The following is a 19,950-nucleotide window of genomic DNA, read 5'->3' as shown; positions in this document are numbered from 1 at the left end:
TAATATTAATGTTATTTTAATTAAGTTGCCTTTGTATGAAAAAGAAAGTAAAAAAGGAGTGATTAAATATAACGATATGCTGAAAATATCGGACAAATGATTAATTATGTCAATTTGAATGCCATGGAATAATAAAAATAATCGTACACTAAGATTAAAGGCATAATAATAACTAGTTTCAAAAAAATTTGCAGTCTCTAATACGCAGGTTTTGAACGCCTACTACTAAATAAAGCCATAATGCCATATAATCCTAATAAAATAAACGTTTTTTGTTCAGTTTTTGCTAACATATCAACTGTCAAATACTAAATTCTGTCTCGCATTTCATTTTGCATTGAATTCGTCTGCTATTGAATACTAATCTCAAAACAAAGGCTGGTAAAAAATGCTTTCCTAACATTATGTGCCAAACTTTAGCCGAGGTCGGTGACTGTCAGTCATTGTATAGCATCGTCATCGTGATATACGCACTTTACCAGAGATGGATTTAGTTGTATAAGAAACGAAAATATATTTTAACTAATGTTAACAAATTCCTTTCTTCTACTAATAGGAGAATACCTAAGTACTCGTAATAGCAATAGAAAATAACCTAAAATGTATCATTTTAGGCCAAATAAATAAATCTCATAACCGTATATCTGCCGGAAAGGAAGAAAGAAAAGAAGAACTTGTTTTCTGTTCTTTCGCATGTTTAAACATAAATGTACATATCCCATCGTTTCATAAATACAACGAAAAATACTTGAACGAGATAGTTAAAGTTAATCTGTAGAATCCGTACCTACATTATGCACGTTGTTTGACAAATCGATAGGCAAACAACAATTTCCATTGTATATTTTGTTGGTGAAGTTGCAGCAAAAAGCGTTCATTCGTGAATACGTACCTGTATTGAAGATTTTAACTGTATTATGTATTGACCAATATTTCGACATAAAAACAGTAGGATATTAATTAAACAACAATACATACAATTAGAGATAAATTTCCACTTTAAATTTGCTGAGACATAAATCATAATCTGGTTGCCTATCAAACTATTGCATATTACATGTTTTCTTACAGAGATAAAAAGTGTGTGTACTTTGTGCTCAAGTTACTTCGCAACAAAAAGAAAATAGATAAAGCATCAAACTACCAGATATAAAGCTTCTAGTTCTACGTCGTCCGTATCATTTTTAGTATTTGTGCGATTAATATCGAAATAAATATTTAAACTGGCTACTTAGACCGTCTTTTTAGGGTTCCGAGAACTAAACTAATTTCACAGGTCTTCCTTTCAAGACATGGCTAATGTGTTAAAAAATTTAACAGAATTATATTTAGGTTAACATCCCGTTTTCCAATTTTGTTTGTGCGCTTCCGTCTTTGTTGGTAAAGTATTTTGTAGTACGTGTTGTTTGCTTATTTTCTTTTGATACAATGTATCGGATCAACGTCCTCTTACAATTCATTATTGACCTTCTACTTATATTCTTCTTATACTATTATCAAAACAGGTACGTTAAACCACGTCGTACGCAAAACTTTATGTAGCCCTATTATAAAAAGCAGATTATTTTTAGGTAGTTTTTTGTACATATCAATACAATGTAGGCGGTATATTAATGAGATGTCAGTGTATGAAGCTAGGCAAGTTTAATCGATATTTGTAATGGATGATACACAACTAGTTCTAGCGTTAGAAATTACGCTAGTAGTCACTGGATTTAGCTCTCACTGTTCCCATGAGTCTAGCTTTCTTGTCCATTACCATGCAAGTTAATATGAGAATTAGGTTTTTTAATGACTAATTCCTACGTTGATATACGCATTTCTGGTTCCGCGTGAGAATGAACGATACAATAGCAAAATGTTAATGCTTTGGGCATCGAAGTATATTTCTCAGTACATGGGTAATAACACCGGTGTAATATGTATGACCGATGAAGATATTATGTACATATAACAGACACCATAAATCATAGACCTATTTAGTTAAAAAAACATGAGTTGTCAGTAAATAGATACTAAATTTCAATTTCAGGCTACGTTTTAATAAATAGCTTGCATAATAGATATTATTTAAAAACAAAGTAGCTATAACATTTTGGGCAACAGACGCATTAACGAGGATCATATAGGTACAGAATCCGGATTTTAATATATCACCAAAGTTGAACGTACGGTATCTAAAAGCAACGCCATAAGCGCAACACTGGTACATCTACAAGTTTTGTGACAAAGGTCTCGGGGTCAACGAACTGTTTGGCGGGCGGGCCACATTTTAAAATGCACCATGGAACGTGGGCATGAGAATGATAAATTCGAAAATGCAAAAAAACGCGCGAAAAGAATGCCAAATTTTTTTTAACTCCGTGTTACGCTTTTATGGCCAGTGCGATAAACGCGAAGAAGGTTTTAAACGGTAAATTTTTTCGTGCTCAAGATGATAAGGGACGCGGTGTGTTTCTAAAATATAAGCATTTTAATGTGTAGTTTGTAAAAGGTAATATACCTACCTGTGTAAACAAAAACATAAACAATGATTGCGAAAAAGTTAAACTAATATGCATAAAATAACGGATTGCGCAAAACTTATGAATAAACTCGTTCTTAAAGCCTACTAATTTTCTAGCCAATCACATAACATAAATACAATTTTCTCGCCAGTGTTCCTCTGCAATTCCGCCACACCACTATCAATTATCGTGTCGATCTGTGCACGACTATCAAAACGTTTACCGTACACAAAAACCGATCTATTTCCCGTTAATCTCGAGATAGGGCTTTAGAAAGGTAAAAGTAAGACAATGCAAGTATGGCAGATTCCACGGCTCGCCCTACTTCGCCTGGGAGTGTAACTTCCGTTGATAAATCCGGTTTTTTAACGTTTTGTATTTAAACAAGCGATGATAACGAATTTAGATTCGTATTTAAATACGCGGTTTTAAATAGCTTATGTTTGAGAATAGCAATTCTATGTTATAAGAAGTTTATGAATATGGATTGAATTGTTCTGCTCACATACCTATCAGTTTAAAGTGACACGAAATAATTATGTTTCATACACTTACACCATTTGGAGAATAGACTATTGCACCAGATAATTACCTAAAAACTATACTTATTTATTTATTTACTGAACAGATTTAAATGAAATTTATAATAATGAATATGCATGCACAAAAATTCACATAGATTATATCAAATTGCAAGTTTGAAAATAAGTTATTAGTGATTATTAAATGAAAGGTGATGTGACTGTACTTACAATAATATGACTGCAGGGAGAGTGCTATGTCAGAGTCATCTGAAAGAATTAGTCTAATGTTTGATATCTACATATTTTACACTGATTAAATTGTAATAAGTACTAATGTGAGTGTTGCCATTAATAACTAAGGTATTATTATAAATACTTGTGCAATATTTTCAGTGATTTTACCAAAAGCAAGGCATGCTTAAGTATTTATTATGTCGGTATAAAAGATTTGTTTTTACAGTTTTAATAGATGTTCATTAATAAGCTTAAGTGAATACACGGCAACTAAAACATTAGACAACAAAGAATATATTGTACATTCATCCTCTGTATGTAATATTTTTTTATGAAAACAAGTTGGAAGTATAATTTTTAATGCTTAATTCCTCATTACCAGTTTTATTTAATGTTTAAACAAACACATGCAACTTACAGCTATACAAAATGTGTCATAGAAAACTGTGATCTAATACCATCTTAAACAAATATACTAAAGAATCACCAAGTAAATATACATTTATAACACAACATACATAAGCTACAACTTTTAGTGCCATAGAAAATTGTGATTGAAAAGCATCTAAGAAACAAATAAACCGAAAAGCATCTCAGAAAAGGTTGTTAAATCACCAAGTAAAAGGTATATTTAACACAAAATACACATAAACATTTTAAAAACACTTACAGCTATAAAAATAGCCCCAAGTGGGCAAACCAACTGCTATGGCGCCGACCACAAAGCACATAAACCCAAGTATGACAACCGCCAATGAGTATAGTGTTTTGCCCCTGGCCATGACTGCATCTCAGCCAAACTCGTAGAACCTTCTAGACGGCATCAGGATCTGTACAGTTGTACAGCTGACGATCCACTCATCTGTGGAAATGAGATATTTTAAAAAAAGTAATGCTATAAAATTAAATATAAGATGTAACAAGTGTTTAAACATGCATGATTTAATTTAAATTCACTTAGGCTATTTTTTGGCCTGTCACTGATATTCTGCAATTCATTTTTATTTAAATGTTTGTGCATTCAAAGTGATGGTAGAATAAATAGTTACAGAGCTTATATCACTTCCTAATAAGAATTTAAAAATACTATAGATGACCAGCTAAATTGGTAGGTATTAAGTCGGATATAAGATTATTTGTTTTAGTTTAATAAGAAAGCAGTATTATATCTTATCTAGTTCAAAATCTGCATGTGTATGGGTTTTTATACAAAATTATTTACCTGGGTAAGTTACGAAAAGTACAATTTAGTTATTTAGCCTTTACCTGTAAACCTCTGTAGAGAAAATATAATTTGAAAAAAATGGAATAGAAATTTAGAATTTAGAATTCTAGAGAGTTATAGTTAATATAGTTTCTAGAATTCTAGACATAAGCGCAATAATTTAAAACTTAAAATGATAACAATGTTCTCTATGCAAATGGTTTGGTATTGAGTATCAATACAATGGAATGTCTCATGGCTAAAGCTTTTACATTCGACTCCTAACGAAACAAGCATGCCGCACGTCTTGTATGCAAATTTTGCATCAAAACATTCATTAAGTTTTGATAATATTCCAATAAGACCACGTCATTTCCATTTGAAATCTTACTGGAGTGAAAATATTTGATTGATTCTTTCGTTCAATTAAAATGTTTATTCAAGCATGCAATGTTCAATAAGTTAGACTACATTACAGTTATTTAGATATAACTTTTACTCACGTTTGCCGGACGAGCATTCGCTGGGAAATCACACGCTGTTCATTCGAGTATGCAACAAACTTTTAAATCTACTTTATATAACATAACATCTTTATAAAGTGCATTCAAATGCGAGTAACATAACACTTGTTTTCACGTGAATGCACAAGGTTCACTCACTATTTCAAATTACAACGACACACCTTATGAAAATACCGCTAAAGCCTTAGTTTTGTAACAAACGGTTTATTCACCTTCGTTTTATTAATCGTAATTCTGAACCCACTACTACAACAAACAATATCACCGTGTGCTAACAATATTTAATTTGGTTGGTTACACACGAACAATGAATTTAACGGGAATACGGACGTATTCACTGTTACAATTGACAACCACTCGCGTCGTAAATTCCTACTGAATGTGATCAGTAAATAAACTGGTTTTGAGTCTTGAGACTTGAGTTTGACTGACAAATCTGGGTTGCCACCTTAGCTTAAATTTCAACTGGCGACTTTTGTAGTACTTTTAATGTAGTTTAAAGTATTATAAGATCCTACTACTCTTTGGTTTATGTTGTTTCATTTATAAATAAAAATCGCTGCACTTTCTTTTACGAAAATGGGATTTTTTTAGCTCAGTGTCAGCTTGTAAAAGATTTTCCGATGGATGACGGACGCCTTAAAAATCTCCTTTGCTCGCATTAGCGGTGAAAATATTATGATTGCATATAGGTAGTTTGAGTTATTCAGTAAGATTGTTGTAAATAGGGAAAAAATTATAACCACACCAAGACATTGAACAAGCATTGAACGGTCAAATTTTGACGGGAAAAGTTAAAACGTCATTTGATGACAGATCGGTCAAATGTTCCAGCTGTCATTGGAGTCGTAGATGGTCGTAGAACTCGGAGCAATTAACAAGCCGGCTAGTTAATTGCTCCAAGTCGTAGAAGGACAATCTCAAAGCCGTAATAAAAAAAATACTAATATACACTAGAGCTAGACTGTGCACCATGGCGCAAAAACCGGTCCGAGTGAGAGCGTTTTTCGTTCCAAATTGTCTCTTTCTAACTAGGTGACCATGACTCATCAAAATAATGGAAAAATTACTTGAAAAGTGAGCGGGTAAATGTTGGGGTACATATTCTTAGGATATACGCTTTTAAATTAGTTATGATAGGTAAATTTAATAATATGTAAAAATAAACCAAAACATAGTGTACCTACGTATAGAGTACCGTTAAAGTGAAGCACCGAAAGTAATAATTTTCATTCATAGCTGAATAATATAATTTTTATCGTAGCCATATAACTCTTTAATTGAAATATTTTTTTGCCGATTTATTTCGTGAGATGGTGCAAACTCAAACAAAATTCATAGTCACCCTAACTACCATTTCTACAAACATTACTGATAAACCAATCAAAAGAATTGTTATAACGTTAGACAAGGACCATTTCCTTTTGGGAGACCTCTCGCTCGGACCGTTTTTAGTTAGCTTCCGCTTATAAGGAAAAAGCAACCTTAAGTATAAAGTCGTAGAGCATATTATATCAAAACAAATATGTTTGATCCCCAGTCTAGTTATTAGTATAATTTCTTTGGACAATCCTAGCTTTCTCTGTCTACGATTGTAGTTAATGTGTAATTAATACAGTTATAGCAGATTACAAATTAATAAAAATTGTCTGACAATAGGCAAAAGTATAATACTGCAATGTAATACTGTGTTTTCGTCATTGCAAAATTGAATCGAGATACATTGATCGGATCGGATCGGATCGAAATCGGTCTATAATATCCATAATTTCATTTATGAGTTCACAATTAACATTATTAACCGTTCAGCGTTATATAGCTATAACATAACTAGGTAGGTAAGTATAATTAATAAACGAACTACCTACATATCAATTTTCCACTTAGTACATATGTATCAAGTGAAAAATTGGTCTAATGGTAATTGAACATTATTGCTCCTTAGAGCCTACAAACAAAAATTATTTTTAGTTACAATTCCCTAGTTGCTCGACATCGTTATAAATTACCTACCTACTGTCATTTGCTACGAGGCGAGGTCATAGTACTATTTTAGTCTTGCAGATGGAATGCTAATATAAGTTCCGAGCTTTTGTATTCATCCCGGAAGATTTACTAAACAGTTGTATTAATTAATAAGCTATCAAAATTTAAGTGTTTTTTATTATTATAATATTATATGTATGCGGGTTTTTTTTGTGAACGGATGTGCTAAAGTAATAATGCCTATTAAAGTCGTGTGGACTTGTTTACTTTTGTTTTTGTGTAAGCTTTTGCACACTTTATGGTTGTTATGTATTTTCTATTCGAATAATATTTCTATTATTATAGTTAAATAATTGTATATTTTTTATTTTCATAGCATCAGTGTCTTCTAATCCAGTGTCAGTATGTATTTTATAACTACATTAAAAACTCATGGTGTTGTGTTTTCATGGGAAGATAAATTCATAAAGTTATAAAATTTTAGGGACATATCAGTGATTGTGGAGAACATGGTGACTGCATTTCTAGCCCTGACGAATGTAATAAAAAGTGTGGATGCGACATATATTCAGCGTACGTATAAACAATAAATTATTATTAAAGTGAAACTTTTATTACATCGTCTCAAACTTTTTGGTCTGTGTAGCGCATGTCGCGTGTATCGCGGCTGCCGAGTAGGTATACCTCCTCGGCAGCCGACCGTCACGCGACATGCGCTACACAAAGCAGTGTTTGGAACCGTTCGAACAGTTTCACTTTTACCGTGGTTTCATAAAACCACACAACATTTTTAGTATCATGTTGTTTTATTTCTTTATACTATAAAAATGAAATTTTTGTTTTAACATGCTGTACTATAATGAAACTACTAAAGAATGTGATATAAATGTAAAATTACTTTTGGAAACATTAACTGAAAAATATAATACGCAAGGTAGGTGAAATATTAACTAAACAGTGAACTTATTTCATTAACTACCTATATTATGTTTTCTCAAAGCATTAATTGATTTTTTTTTCTTACAGAAAATGTAATTTCGGAGGCAAATAGAGTATTTACGTACATAATCTTTTCAGTAATTTTATTTGCAGCTTGTGCTGGAATATGTGTTTGCTCGGCGTGTTTTTATTGCTGTCACATAAATTATATGTAAGGAAATTCTATTTATTTAAGTAAAAATTTGTATAAGCAACAACTATTACGTCACCACTTTAAAAATTATTGTCACTATCTTTAATTATTGTATTTAAACAATTGTTTTAGGGATAATCGATTAAAAAAAGATGTTGATGCTTTGGCCGCTAAATTAAAAAGGGAACACCGTTATAAAAAAATGCCACATACGCCGCGGCCGCCACCACCCCAATCAGGAGAAAGCTGCAATATAATCGTTGATAACGCAGGAGTGTATTGTGTTTAATAAATAAATGTTATTAAGATTTGATTTGTTATACATACATTTTCCAAACATGTAATGCCTTTTATTATTTTTGAGATATTTTTGTGGAGTATCGGATATCTTTGACGGAAAAATGGACATTCCCTTCTCATTCCAAAAGACTCGTACCAACACCAAGAAGTCTAATTAAAAAATGCTAGTGTCATTTTATGCTATTGACATCTTAGAGATATTGAGAAACGTTTGATACTTGACAGTCATTTTGAATCTCTTATTCCTCTGAGTTTTGAATACAATCATGAAAATTCAATCAATAATCGTCTCATAAACGCTGAAATATGAATGAAACTTGATACTATGTGTATTCTTAATGTTTTAACTTCCTAGGGAAATGAATTAACTGATAATGAAAGTGTTTTTACATCTGTAATCTTTAGTGTGTCACTTTTTACGAGCCTGAATTACATACATAGTAAGTATTTATATTAAAACATTTCTTTAAACTTCGTATACATTCTATCTTGTTATATGTTTTTTAAGTAAAAATACATTCAGCGACAGTATCATCTTTTCTGCATATTCACGTACCTATTCATTTGGATTTGTTGCATTTGTGAGTTCAACTTTGAATCATTGTGTTATTGAGGGTGTTTATAAAATTTTCTTGTATTGTTGAATATTGATAAAATATTTGTATGAATCCTTTTAGAGTTGGGACAATGACTGATATAAGTGGCATTGACTACATGATTACAACATTAGGAGCTTTTCTGATGTTGGCATTTGTTTGCTGCCTCTGCTGTTTTTGTATGAAGTTGAGGTAAGATAATTATTATTGTACTACTACTTAAGTTCAATCTACCTATATATAGTAGTTTTGTATCTCTTTACAATATTATAAATAGAAAAAGTAATTTACTCTGCTTATGAAAAAAAAGATATTCTTAAAACATGGAATAAAATGCTGAACCTTGTCATTTTGTAAAGCTTTTTGCACATTAATTATAGTTTATAATTGATGCTTTTTACTATACCTGTTGCCATGTATATTTATCAAAAGTCATTCACAATAAGTGCAGTGGAATGAAGGTAGATAGAAGTAGAGCTGTAGTTCCACCGATAAGGTTGAATTTGCAACATTACTTACTTATAGTTTGTATATTAAGAGAAATGTAATAATTAATTTAATTATTAATGGATGAATATAGTAATAATTTCTATACAATAGTCAATAGGTACAAAATATTGAAATTTATGTGTATAAATTTTTAAAGAATAATATAATAAATTCGATCACTAGACGAGATTTGATCCTGCATCCTTTCACGCCAATCCGGGGCGGACGCCTGACCAATTCGACCACTAGTGATCCCGCCAGAGCAATTGAATTTATTCTATTCTTTCAGTTTGATGTGACGCATCATGTTTGATTTTTCTGCTACTAATGTCAATAAATCTTTATACAGGGTGTACCAAAAAGTAGTGATGAACGGAAGCTGAGAGGTAGAGGACCTAGAGGGCTATCCGAATCACCCCCATGTATGTAATGCGATTTTTCGTATTTTCGGAGTTATGACGATTTTTTCAATTTTTCACCTATCGCCGAGTACGATGATATTTTCACTCATGCTGACGTCAATGATTGCGGAAGATGCTTGATTTTTTTTGTGTGCTAAGCTGAAAGATAGGCCAATTCAGTTTGGTAACATTTACTATCGTTAGATCTTTGAATGGAATAAAAAAAAGACTTAAATGTCAAGAGAGATAAAATTACCCAGTATGTTCACCACTTCAAGGGCCCGTAAAAAAATAAAATCACATAAAAAAAGTTTTCCGTTTGACTTTTAAAAACTTGCTCTATGTATCAGATAGCTACCCTGAAAATTTCATTTTATTATTCAGAAGGCTTCAATCGAAAAATTTGAATCTAAATGTGGTAAGTGCAAAAATTGAATTAACATGATGATCATTAAAACCAATAAATAGGTGTTTAATTACCAGAAATTTTTAAAATAACCCCGCTGTTGCTCAATAACCCGGAAATTCATAGTAACAGAAGAAACCATTAAAAATGATAAAAGGGCATTCAGACATTTAAAAGACAACTTTTTACGGTGATGTCGCACTTGCATTGAGCAACAGCGGGGTTATTTTAAAAATTTCTGGTAATTAAACACCTATTTATTGGTTTTAATGATCATCATGTTAATTCAATTTTTGCACTTACCACATTTAGATTTAAATTATTCGATTGAAGCCTTCTGAATAATAAAATGAAATTTTCAGGGTAGCTATCTGATAGATAGAGCAAGTTTTTAAAAGTCAAACGGAAAATTTTTTTTATGTGATTTTATTTTTTTACGGGCCCTTGAAGTGGTGAACATACTGGGTAATTTTATCTTTCTTGCCATTTAATTATTTTTTTTATTCCATTCAAAGATCTAACGATAGTAAATGTTACCATGCTGAATTGGCCTATCTTTCAGCTTAGCAAGTTAGCACACAAAAAAAATCAAGCATCTTCCGCAATCATTGACGTCAGTATGAGTGAAAATATCATCGTACTCGGCGATCGGTGAAAAATTGAAAAAATCGTCATAACTCCGAAAATACGAAAAATCGCATAACATACATGGGGGTGATTCGGATAGCCCTCTAGGTCCTCTACCTTCCAGCTTCCGTTCATCACTACTTTTTGGGACACCCTGTATAAAACTCAAAGGTGACTGATACAATGATCTATCAACGCACAGCCCAAACCACTGGACGTATCAGGCTGAAATTTGGCATGCAGGTAGATGTTAGGACGTAGGCATCCGCTAAGAAAGGATTTCCCGAAATTCTTGCGGAAACGGGGAAAAACGGGGATGCACATATAAAGTCGTGGGTGGAAGCTAGTCTCTTAATATTGTTTAATGCAATCCACTTTAATTAAATTCCAGTGACATGAAAATGAGGAATTATATATTGGAATTAGCAAAGAAGAAGAATGTGAATGTTGATCTAGAAAAACTAAAACCAAGGAATACTTGCCAGTCGCCGCATGCAAATGAAAACTGTACCATAATGATACCAGATGTTGCTATAGTACTCTGAATGGATTACAATGATTGCCAAGTGAGTATAACTACAACTTCTTTTACCCACAAGTTCGCACACACCTTCAAAGTTACAACAATTGCTTAATAAGTATTAGAATAGAATAGAAAACACTTTATTGTACAATGCACACAAAAATAAAATTTACAGAAACAATATGTAACTTAAAATAAATGTACAAATTGGCGGCCTTATCGCTTAAAAGCGATATCTTCCAGGCAACCTTGGGATATAGGAAAAATAAATCAGTAAAAAGGTAGATAGTGCTTTAATACATACATATACAAGAAACTGAAATTATTCATAGATAATATAACTAGCTTTCAAAGGAAATTCCCATGTGAAAGTGATACCCTGTGTCCCCTAGTGGGGTACGGGGCAGATGCATTATTCATACATCTGTTTCCACTGATCGATTTTCTTTAGAGACAAGTAAGTGATCAGCCTTCTGTGTCTTGCCAGGCCAAAACAGTGGTTTAAACTTGTGTTGTAGAGGTTTACATTGACTTGTACAGTACGATTCTAACTTAATGGTGGTTATAAATGTATAAATATTAATAGTGGTTTGGAACATCAAACAAGCTGATGAACGGAAAATAATTTTAAAGTAAAGGTTCAGATACCTGCGCGCACATGCATTCGCAGCTAACTTCTGAACCGCCATTAAGTTTGAATCGAACTGTAGCAGTGATACAACAAATTTGTTATAGCACTAGCACCTACAATCTAAATCATTGTAATACCAGGGAGTGCAATGTTTTATCTTAAGAGTTTAGACCATAGATATTCTATGGTTTAATACTAAAACATATTTTGTAATAAGACGTACTTAGACCATAGTTTTATATGATTTATACCAGGTTTTGTAGTTAGTCCATGTTTGTAATAAGATGGTTTCAAATATTCTTCAATGCAATATTTATAACAATTTATTAATACAATTTGTGTCTTTACAGAGTGACAAATATTTTTGGGCTCATGGATTTTGATGTCCCTCACAAGGAAGTAAGCATGTTCTGCCAAATTTTTATTTATTGTAAATAGTTCTATATTGTACATTGTACATTTTTTCTACTGTCTTATACTTTGAAATGAGAATTTCTTAAATATACTTTACTATAGTAAAGAGCTATTGTAACATCACACAAGAGAGAAAGGCAAAAATTCTAAAATAGTAATAAGTACCTTTTCTATACTCTTTACTCTGTACCTATGTATAATAACTTTCTAGTCACTTTGTAATTATTGTCTTACCAAGACACTAACTGCCTGCTTTTTCAATATTATTTGTAGGGTTTTAAAGTATGTGATTATATAGAAATAAATATTGTAATGTTTAAAACAAATATGTTTTACAAGAACTTAAATTAGCGGCCTATACTAAATATGTTTTAAAATCTCAAATGGATTAACGAAAATTGATTAGTAGCATAGTAAAAAGAGAACAAAGTACTTCACGCCGTTTGTATGTACGCGGGGCGCTTGGCCACGCCCCCCGTTCATGTCCGTACGCAAGCTTGACGCACGCACACAACGCCGCTCGGTTCCTTCTTATTGACTGTTCCCGTGCTGTGAGCGGTCGGTGTTTGTTTATACAATTATTTAAAACTAGTGGTCCGCCCCGGCTTCGCCCGTGGTACATATTTCGCAATAAAAGGTAGCCTATGTCCTTTCTCGGGTATCAAAATATCTCCATACCAAATTTCATGCAAATTAGGTTCAGTAGTTTAAGCGTGATTGAGTAGCAGACAGACAGACAGAGTTACTTTCGCATTTATAATATTAGTATGGATATCAACGTGACAAGTGACAACCCTGCGCCTCTCGAGTTTAGGTATCGTGCGCTCCTGGAGACGGCCTACTTGCTCTCTTTATACTATGTTACTAGTTATTGGTGATAACGTAGATTGTAGATATTATATTATTTACTAAAAACTTGATAAATGTGAACTTCTGAAGCGTGATATTATTATTTTATTATATTTAAGCTCATATAACAATTTCAATTTAAACTGTCTATGGCACAAAATAAAGTCTAATTATGTAGTAGGAAAATATGAATTGATCTGTCACTTATTTTCAAATATAGACTTTGATATTTTTTTTTAGTTGAAGGTTTATGATTCACTATTGTAAAAAGTAAATCTAGACCTTTTTTTTTCAATGTATTTGGTGCGATTAAAATCCTTAAAATATTATAAACAGTCCATGTATCTATAATTAATGTTTTATAGCATATTTAGTTATAAGTAATTTATTAAGATTGTAACTAGTCACGTCTTGTCCACAGTAATAATTTATAAAATGAAGTCTTAATTAATATATAATATATATTACGCTTGTTAATATACTAAGAGTATTAAAATTTAAGCAATTTTTGATGATTACTAGTTCCTTAAAATTATTATTACTAAGCAAGTAGATGAAATTATTTAAATATGTAGTGCATTTGCCCTATCCGAACTTATAGCCTTTTGAATGTATGCATAAGACTGTAGACTGTTGTTGTTTATCAAAAATGAATAAAAAAAAACGCTATATGTATATTGTTTAGCTTAAAGCAATCGTGTTATTACTTTAAATAGTTGATTAAAACTTTTAATAAATGGAGTCAAGCTGTGCCATATTCAAGCAATTGTTTATACATTTTAAAATTAACATTGACATTTTTTTTCAAAAACATACTAGGCTTTTTGTAATTTCATAATACATATATTATGTAGAAAATATACGAGCACGTAAATCGTAGATAAAACTTGTATAATAAAATATAGATATTATAACTATAAACTGCCTAATATACTTACTTAATAATATGTAATTTCGTGAAACAAATTCATGTCGTTCACTTAAATATCGATTTTTATAAATTTTAAATACTTATTGACAAAATTTAAGCAGAAATAAAAATGTCTACGTTTCTTTAATATAAATTATAAAGACAAGTCACAAATTTTATAACAAGTTATCTAATACCTTCAAAGTTTCTTACCCAGGAAAGCAAGCAAGAATTTATATAAAGGTATACCATTTTAATTTAAAATAAGCGTATTGAATAGACAGGCATAAGTATGTTACTTAATACTTAAATATACTGTTTTATTTAAATATTTTTTAAAAATGTCAATTCACGCCTCTAAGTCAATTTCTCTCTTCACAAGAGAAGTAATCAAATAGAAAATGATGTTTTTTTTCCTTGGGTAATAATTTTGTACATGATTGTCTTAAAAATATTTCTATTATGACGCAGAAGGTCTAATTATCTACATTAACTATGATATTTGACTTCAATTTTATATAAATGGTGTTTAAATTTTCTTTCTATGCATGCATTTATGCATTGCAGATTTCAGAGCATTAAGTAGACTGTGTAAATTAAATACTAGACCATGTAGTTACTATTCTATCTCGAGGGTATAGTCCGGGATACATCGCCCATTTTTGCAAGTGATTACTATCAAGCTAATTTTTCGTGAGTAGCTTTATTTTGATGAGATGCCCAATAATTTCATGTACGAAACTCTCGATTGTGGTAGCTTACAGAGGTAACAAGGATAAAAATTTTTGATTTGACGGTTCTCAAATATTTATTACGCAATTTGTAGGACAATATGTCTGTTGAATTATATAAGTATTAAATAAGTGAAAATAAAAAAATCAGCTGGTTAGTAATCATTTATGATGACTTCGTTATCGATACACATTGGAAAGGGGGACTCTTTGATCAAACCATAGATTTTGTAGGACAAATATTTTTTCGAATAATTTAGATAATTATCTTGAGATTGAACAAAAAAAAACATTCAGTTAGTAATTAATATTTGAGAACCATCAAATCAAAATATTTTATCCTTGTTTCCTCTGGTAGCTACCACAATCGAGAGTTTTGTACGTGAAATTATTGGGCATCTCATCAAAATAAAGCTACTCACGAAAAATTAGCTTGATAGTAATCACTTGCAAAAATGGGCGATGTATCCCGGACTAGTATTTTTAAATTATGAGATCATTGATAAATGTGTGTATGTTGTGCCTTAGTGTGGCCACGAATGAAGTTTTTACGATATATCTTTATGAGATATCTATTTTTCATCTGTATTCAATTTGGTACCTTATGTAGTTGTACCGTTATGATAAATTTGCCAAAGTATTATGAACATTGTGCATTTATCCTATGTTTCTAGTCACAGTACTCGTTTGTATTCCATAAGGATTTTTTAATAATTCATATAATCAATTATAATCTCACTTATTAGAAAATATTGTTCATTTGAAAAGAGTTTTTATAATAAATCTTGAAACTAGTAGTTCTGAAATTAAAATACTTTAAATACGCACACAAGCAAAGAACAAGAGTAGACAATTTCCTAAATTAAAGCCGAGAATCTATACTTACCATTTCTTAATACAGTTTTAAGCATTTTCAAGTTTATAAAAAGTTTTTAAAGTAATTGAAATCTAAAATGTTTTTTAAACACACTTTATTTTAAGGCTCAACTAATGAGTGCTTTGTCTCTCTCGCTCTTAAATGATTCAGGGAAGTGCGAGTGCGACAGAGCAGCTATTATTTATTCTGATGAATTTTTGAGTAAAATAATTACTAGGAATAAGTAGTAAAATGTGTACGTGTTCAGCATATTTTTGAAATAAACGCCTTTATAAAGAAACTATTGTCTTTTATTTATATTTTAAATCTCATGACATGTCGAATTGTTATAACACATGAATTTTGAATTTTTTAGGATGTTGGTACATATTTTAACCAAAGTAAAAAAATATACATTATGTAGGTATGTATAGTTGATTCCAAATTACATATTTTGTATGTTATTTTTCACAGTACAATCTTTAGGATCACCGATCATAATATTATGAATTAAGTTTATGAACCTATATTTCATCCTTACTAAAATTGAAATTCGTTAAGAAGATTCAACTATTATGTTAGTATTAATAACTTACAAACAGAGCAATCGAAATTTTTTTAATAATTGTCCTACCCTCATTTGTATCCCAATCTCGTTAATTAACTCATATCCTGATAAAACTACCTCGCAAAAACGCCATACCCATTGAACTTATTATAATAAATAGGCCCCATTATAAACTCAAATATCCGTAGAACAAACTATTTATCACATAACCCTATCTGAGCCATGTGTTGATGGTATACGTCAGGGTATTTATACTATGCGCGAAGTTTGAAGCATGTTTGAAGTACTTAGGTGTTCGTGCGTGACATCTGGGTCGAATGATAAATCTCCTTTGACGGAGGTCTCCCACAAACACGATAATGGAGGGAACCGTGTTGGTTCGTGATAACGAGCGATTCCGATCGATGGTATTAGGGAAGCAGGAAGGAAGTAGGTAGCTATGTTATGTGTATTGTGTATGTATAAAATATTGGTGTATGGTTTTGGTGGATTACGTTAAAGTACATACTTTTCTATAATGTGAAGTTTCAAGTAATGAAAACCTGTCTCTCATTTTATGGTAAGCCATTTAGGTACCTAAGGTTCACAACGAGTCAAGGCTTTTCTTCATTTTCACAACTCGTCGTGGTCGTCTTTCGCTATGTGGTCTTTTATGATTCACATGTTGTCACAACATATGTAAGCGTTTTCTATAAAACACGAATTTCGTTACGTGGATCGTGGTAAGACCACGACGCGTTGTGTTTCATTTTCATTCGATGAGCGTTTTCTATCTTTGAGCGTAACATAGATTTAGTTTATCTATCTATGAATTAAATATCTATTCATTTCAAAACGCATTTCTTAAATATATTTGTTCTTTACACCGAAGGTAAAGACAAAATAAAAAATACCGTAAAATGAATGTTCCCTGATAGTTGGTCATAAACTCACCATAGTGACTCCGTGACCCCATAACTGTTAAAGCGAACATAAATTCGGGACGGTCTATAAGAGGGCCTTGTGACATATTTACGGTCCAGCTTAGTCTATAAAAAAGTCCTAAAGACAGTTGTAAGTAATGAAAATTACGTCATCCTGAATGTACCTGAAAAAATATTTAGATCAGTCGTTAAATTACCTTATGTTTATAACGTAGGGTACTTATATGAACTTGGCAATCATAAGACATAGAAGTACTTAATCCCTATACAAAATAAAAGAAATATTAAATTAGTAACTAGATAGCATTGAAAATATCTCCATATACCTATTGACTTTTATATTCTCTTTATAGAAATTATAATTTTTAGTCCATCACATAATAAAATTCTGAACACAATTCATTTGAGTCCTAATTATACTTCCACAAAATTTCTGTCCACTTTGGAAATGCAAGCAATTTACTATTCGAAACTAAAACCCGATTTCGGATTTAATTGTTTAATTAAGGGCCCAAGTTCGTAAACTGAAGATGGAGTGGCTCGCATTGCTTGGAAATGTTCGCAATGTAATTATGCAGGTACAATGCAACCTAATTGCCTTGACTTCGGAGAGCTTCCATTTGAAGAGAAAAAGTAGGTATCTTTTGATGTTATGATTTCTTGGATTTATAAGAGCATTTTGATTATTATTATTTTTAAAATGTACTATATATATCTATGGAAAGAATTTTAATGCTGTATAACGTAGGTATAAAGTTTTTCTGTGACTTATTTATTTATTTAACAGTGAATGTTACTTTGATTTTGTAACTTCATTAAGTAGTAGTTAAGTGTGATTAAGATATCTGTTTATACTTATTTGGTAAAGATAAATTAAAAATAATTTAAATATATAGATATTTATATGACAATGAAATACACCCAATTTTTCAACAGTATTCCATCATACGGCATCCTCCCTTTTTTTATGTGAAATACCAAAGAAAGTACGATCCAATAAGCAACGATCAATTAGTGTTGTAAATAGAGCCGCCTACATGGCTTTGATATTACTAAAAGCCTTTTCAATCACTCTTACCTACATAGGAAAACCAATGAATTAGCTCGTGTAGGGATTATGGCGTAGGCCGTAAAGTAAGCAATATTCCTGGCTCATTCATTAAAAATCACGAAATGGGCAATAGAGTTGTGACATTTCGGATGATATATGGTAGTGATAATGCATGTGAATGGTTGATATGTAATGTGATAAAGTACTTTTCTGTATGATACTGAAATTGATAGAATTAGATCTACTAGCTTTTTGAAGTGAAACTTCTTTAGGCGCATTGAGAGTAAAATTTCAGATCGCGTCATGGCAATACCGCCAGGTCATGGAGTTTAGGCGACGAGTTTGGTATCTTTGAATCTTGAGTTTATCTTGCTAAAGAAGTTTCACTTCTGACACGTGTGGTCAGCACACACGCTCTTTTTTTTCTTACTGTACGCTTAAACTATTTATATCTATCGTATTTTATATTCATGCATGGCCAAATGAAAATGTATAATTAGTATTTTAAAGATATTTAACAAGGAGTATACAAGTGTAGCATAAAAATATCGTGTAATTACAGCTACAACCTATAAATCATGCAAAATCATATCTATTCTGTGCCAAAAGGTCGATCGAGGAACTTTAAACAAATGCTATCAGCTATTTTCAGTTCATTCTATTTCACTTAACCGTAAATAAATAATTTTCTAATCTCTATGCTCTACTAAATTTAGCTTGTCTAGTCGTATTGTTTTGGTTTGTCTATACAGCGATATTATTCATTATTTCTATTAAGATTTCACATTAAACAGTTTATTAAGAAAACATCTAAGATTTTAACACTATAAAATTTTATAATATAAATAGATCGAATGACTTATGAGTTGTGATGTTTTCAGTCTTTTTGAAAAGCATTACTAACACAGCACAGCTAGTTTAAATAGCAACAGGTAGGTTCCTGTAATGGGTATTTAAATTTTTCTTATTTTTATATTTATTAGAATGAGATGGGAATTTCTTATAATCGGATGCAAATATTGAAGTAATGTATCATCATGTAGATAATTGTGTTTCAGTAACTAGTTTTAATACAAACGTTGTAAAAGTGTTTAGTCGAATAACCTGCCATATCTAAACCTTTGTCCTTTACCCATCAAAAGAAGCTGTTAATACCATTTAATATATAAAAATATAAATGCCGGCAGCTTAACATTCTCTCAGAGTTATTTATTAGTCGTGGATGGGAAAATGGGAAAATATTCGCGCATAAGTCCGGCATACTAATGACATGTTTACTGCTGAAGCCCACGTATGGATTCTTTCAGGGCATGACATGTCATTCATAATATTTTTATTACACTTTACGGGATAATAATAAATTAAATTGATTATGTATTCTTTAGGGATTCAGCATGTTTTTCTTGATGTATACATTTATTAAAATAATGTTTTAAATAACTTATTTTTCTCCCTATACTTACTGAATGACGAAAAAAAAAATCATATTTGTATCTATTGAACAATATTAATGAATAGCAGGAATAGAAATAGTTAAAGGAGGTGGGGGTAGTACTTACATCTT

The 19,950-nt window shown here is 31.3% G+C and overlaps 2 protein-coding genes and 1 long non-coding RNA gene across 7 annotated transcripts in view; 2 read left to right on the top strand and 1 right to left on the bottom strand.

Moving 5' to 3' along the window:
• LOC149897141 (uncharacterized) overlaps positions 1 to 5,394 on the bottom strand; it is a 40,612-nt gene extending 35,218 nt beyond the window's left edge. The window contains exons 1-3 of one of the 2 annotated variants that reach the window (XM_090116855.1): positions 4,973 to 5,394; positions 3,936 to 4,127; positions 3,260 to 3,298 (exon numbers count right to left, since the gene is read on the bottom strand). In XM_090116855.1, coding sequence (XP_089972981.1) covers positions 3,260 to 3,298; positions 3,936 to 4,047 — 151 coding nt within the window. In that variant the 5' untranslated portion in view covers positions 4,048 to 4,127; positions 4,973 to 5,394. The remainder of the gene's footprint in view (positions 1 to 3,259; positions 3,299 to 3,935; positions 4,128 to 4,972) is intronic. The other variant, XM_090116856.1, reaches the window with a different exon arrangement.
• A 1,590-nt stretch (positions 5,395 to 6,984) lies between these two features.
• On the top strand, positions 6,985 to 8,419 carry LOC149897140 (uncharacterized). Of its 3 annotated transcripts, none has more exons than XM_090116927.1 (6): positions 6,985 to 7,258; positions 7,356 to 7,381; positions 7,464 to 7,552; positions 7,825 to 7,913; positions 8,072 to 8,129; positions 8,244 to 8,419. In XM_090116927.1, exons 1-6 carry the CDS (start codon positions 7,177 to 7,179, stop codon positions 8,398 to 8,400), a joined length of 501 nt encoding a protein of 166 aa, XP_089973053.1. In that variant the 5' UTR covers positions 6,985 to 7,176; the 3' UTR covers positions 8,401 to 8,419. The 3 variants fall into 3 exon arrangements, with proteins under 3 accessions (XP_089973053.1, XP_089973054.1, XP_089973052.1); XM_090116926.1 differs by having other exon boundaries at positions 6,995 to 7,258; positions 8,006 to 8,129; XM_090116928.1 differs by lacking the exon at positions 7,356 to 7,381 and having other exon boundaries at positions 6,990 to 7,280; positions 8,006 to 8,129.
• Positions 8,420 to 8,669: 250 nt separating this feature from the next.
• Positions 8,670 to 13,675, top strand: LOC149897139 (uncharacterized). Of its 2 annotated transcripts, none has more exons than XR_016458219.1 (4): positions 8,670 to 8,851; positions 9,089 to 9,199; positions 11,322 to 11,496; positions 12,435 to 13,675. It is a non-coding gene; the product is annotated as an uncharacterized LOC149897139 (long non-coding RNA). The 2 variants fall into 2 exon arrangements; XR_016458220.1 differs by lacking the exon at positions 8,670 to 8,851 and adding an exon at positions 8,890 to 8,992.
• Positions 13,676 to 19,950: the final 6,275 nt, after the last annotated feature.

This window comes from Colias eurytheme, chromosome 26 (assembly GCF_061535395.1).
Source record: "Colias eurytheme isolate Ceu_HAF_F1 chromosome 26, ilColEury1 Martin Lab GWU primary, whole genome shotgun sequence".
In the NCBI taxonomy this organism is placed as follows: domain Eukaryota; kingdom Metazoa; phylum Arthropoda; class Insecta; order Lepidoptera; family Pieridae; genus Colias; species Colias eurytheme.
Note: the sequence above shows the minus strand (reverse complement) of the source record. Positions and strands in the feature narration are given on the sequence as shown.

Excerpts from the sequence above, each read along its gene's own strand:
- LOC149897140 (XM_090116926.1), top strand. The coding sequence starts at position 7,177 with ATGCGGGTTTTTTTTGTGAACGGATGTGCTAAAGTAATAATGCCTATT. Across the intron at positions 7,553-7,824 it reads GGATGCGACATATATTCAGC|CATGCTGTACTATAATGAAA; the intron begins GTACGTATAAAC and ends TTTTTGTTTTAA. Across the intron at positions 7,914-8,005 it reads TGAAAAATATAATACGCAAG|AAAATGTAATTTCGGAGGCA; the intron begins GTAGGTGAAATA and ends TTTTTCTTACAG.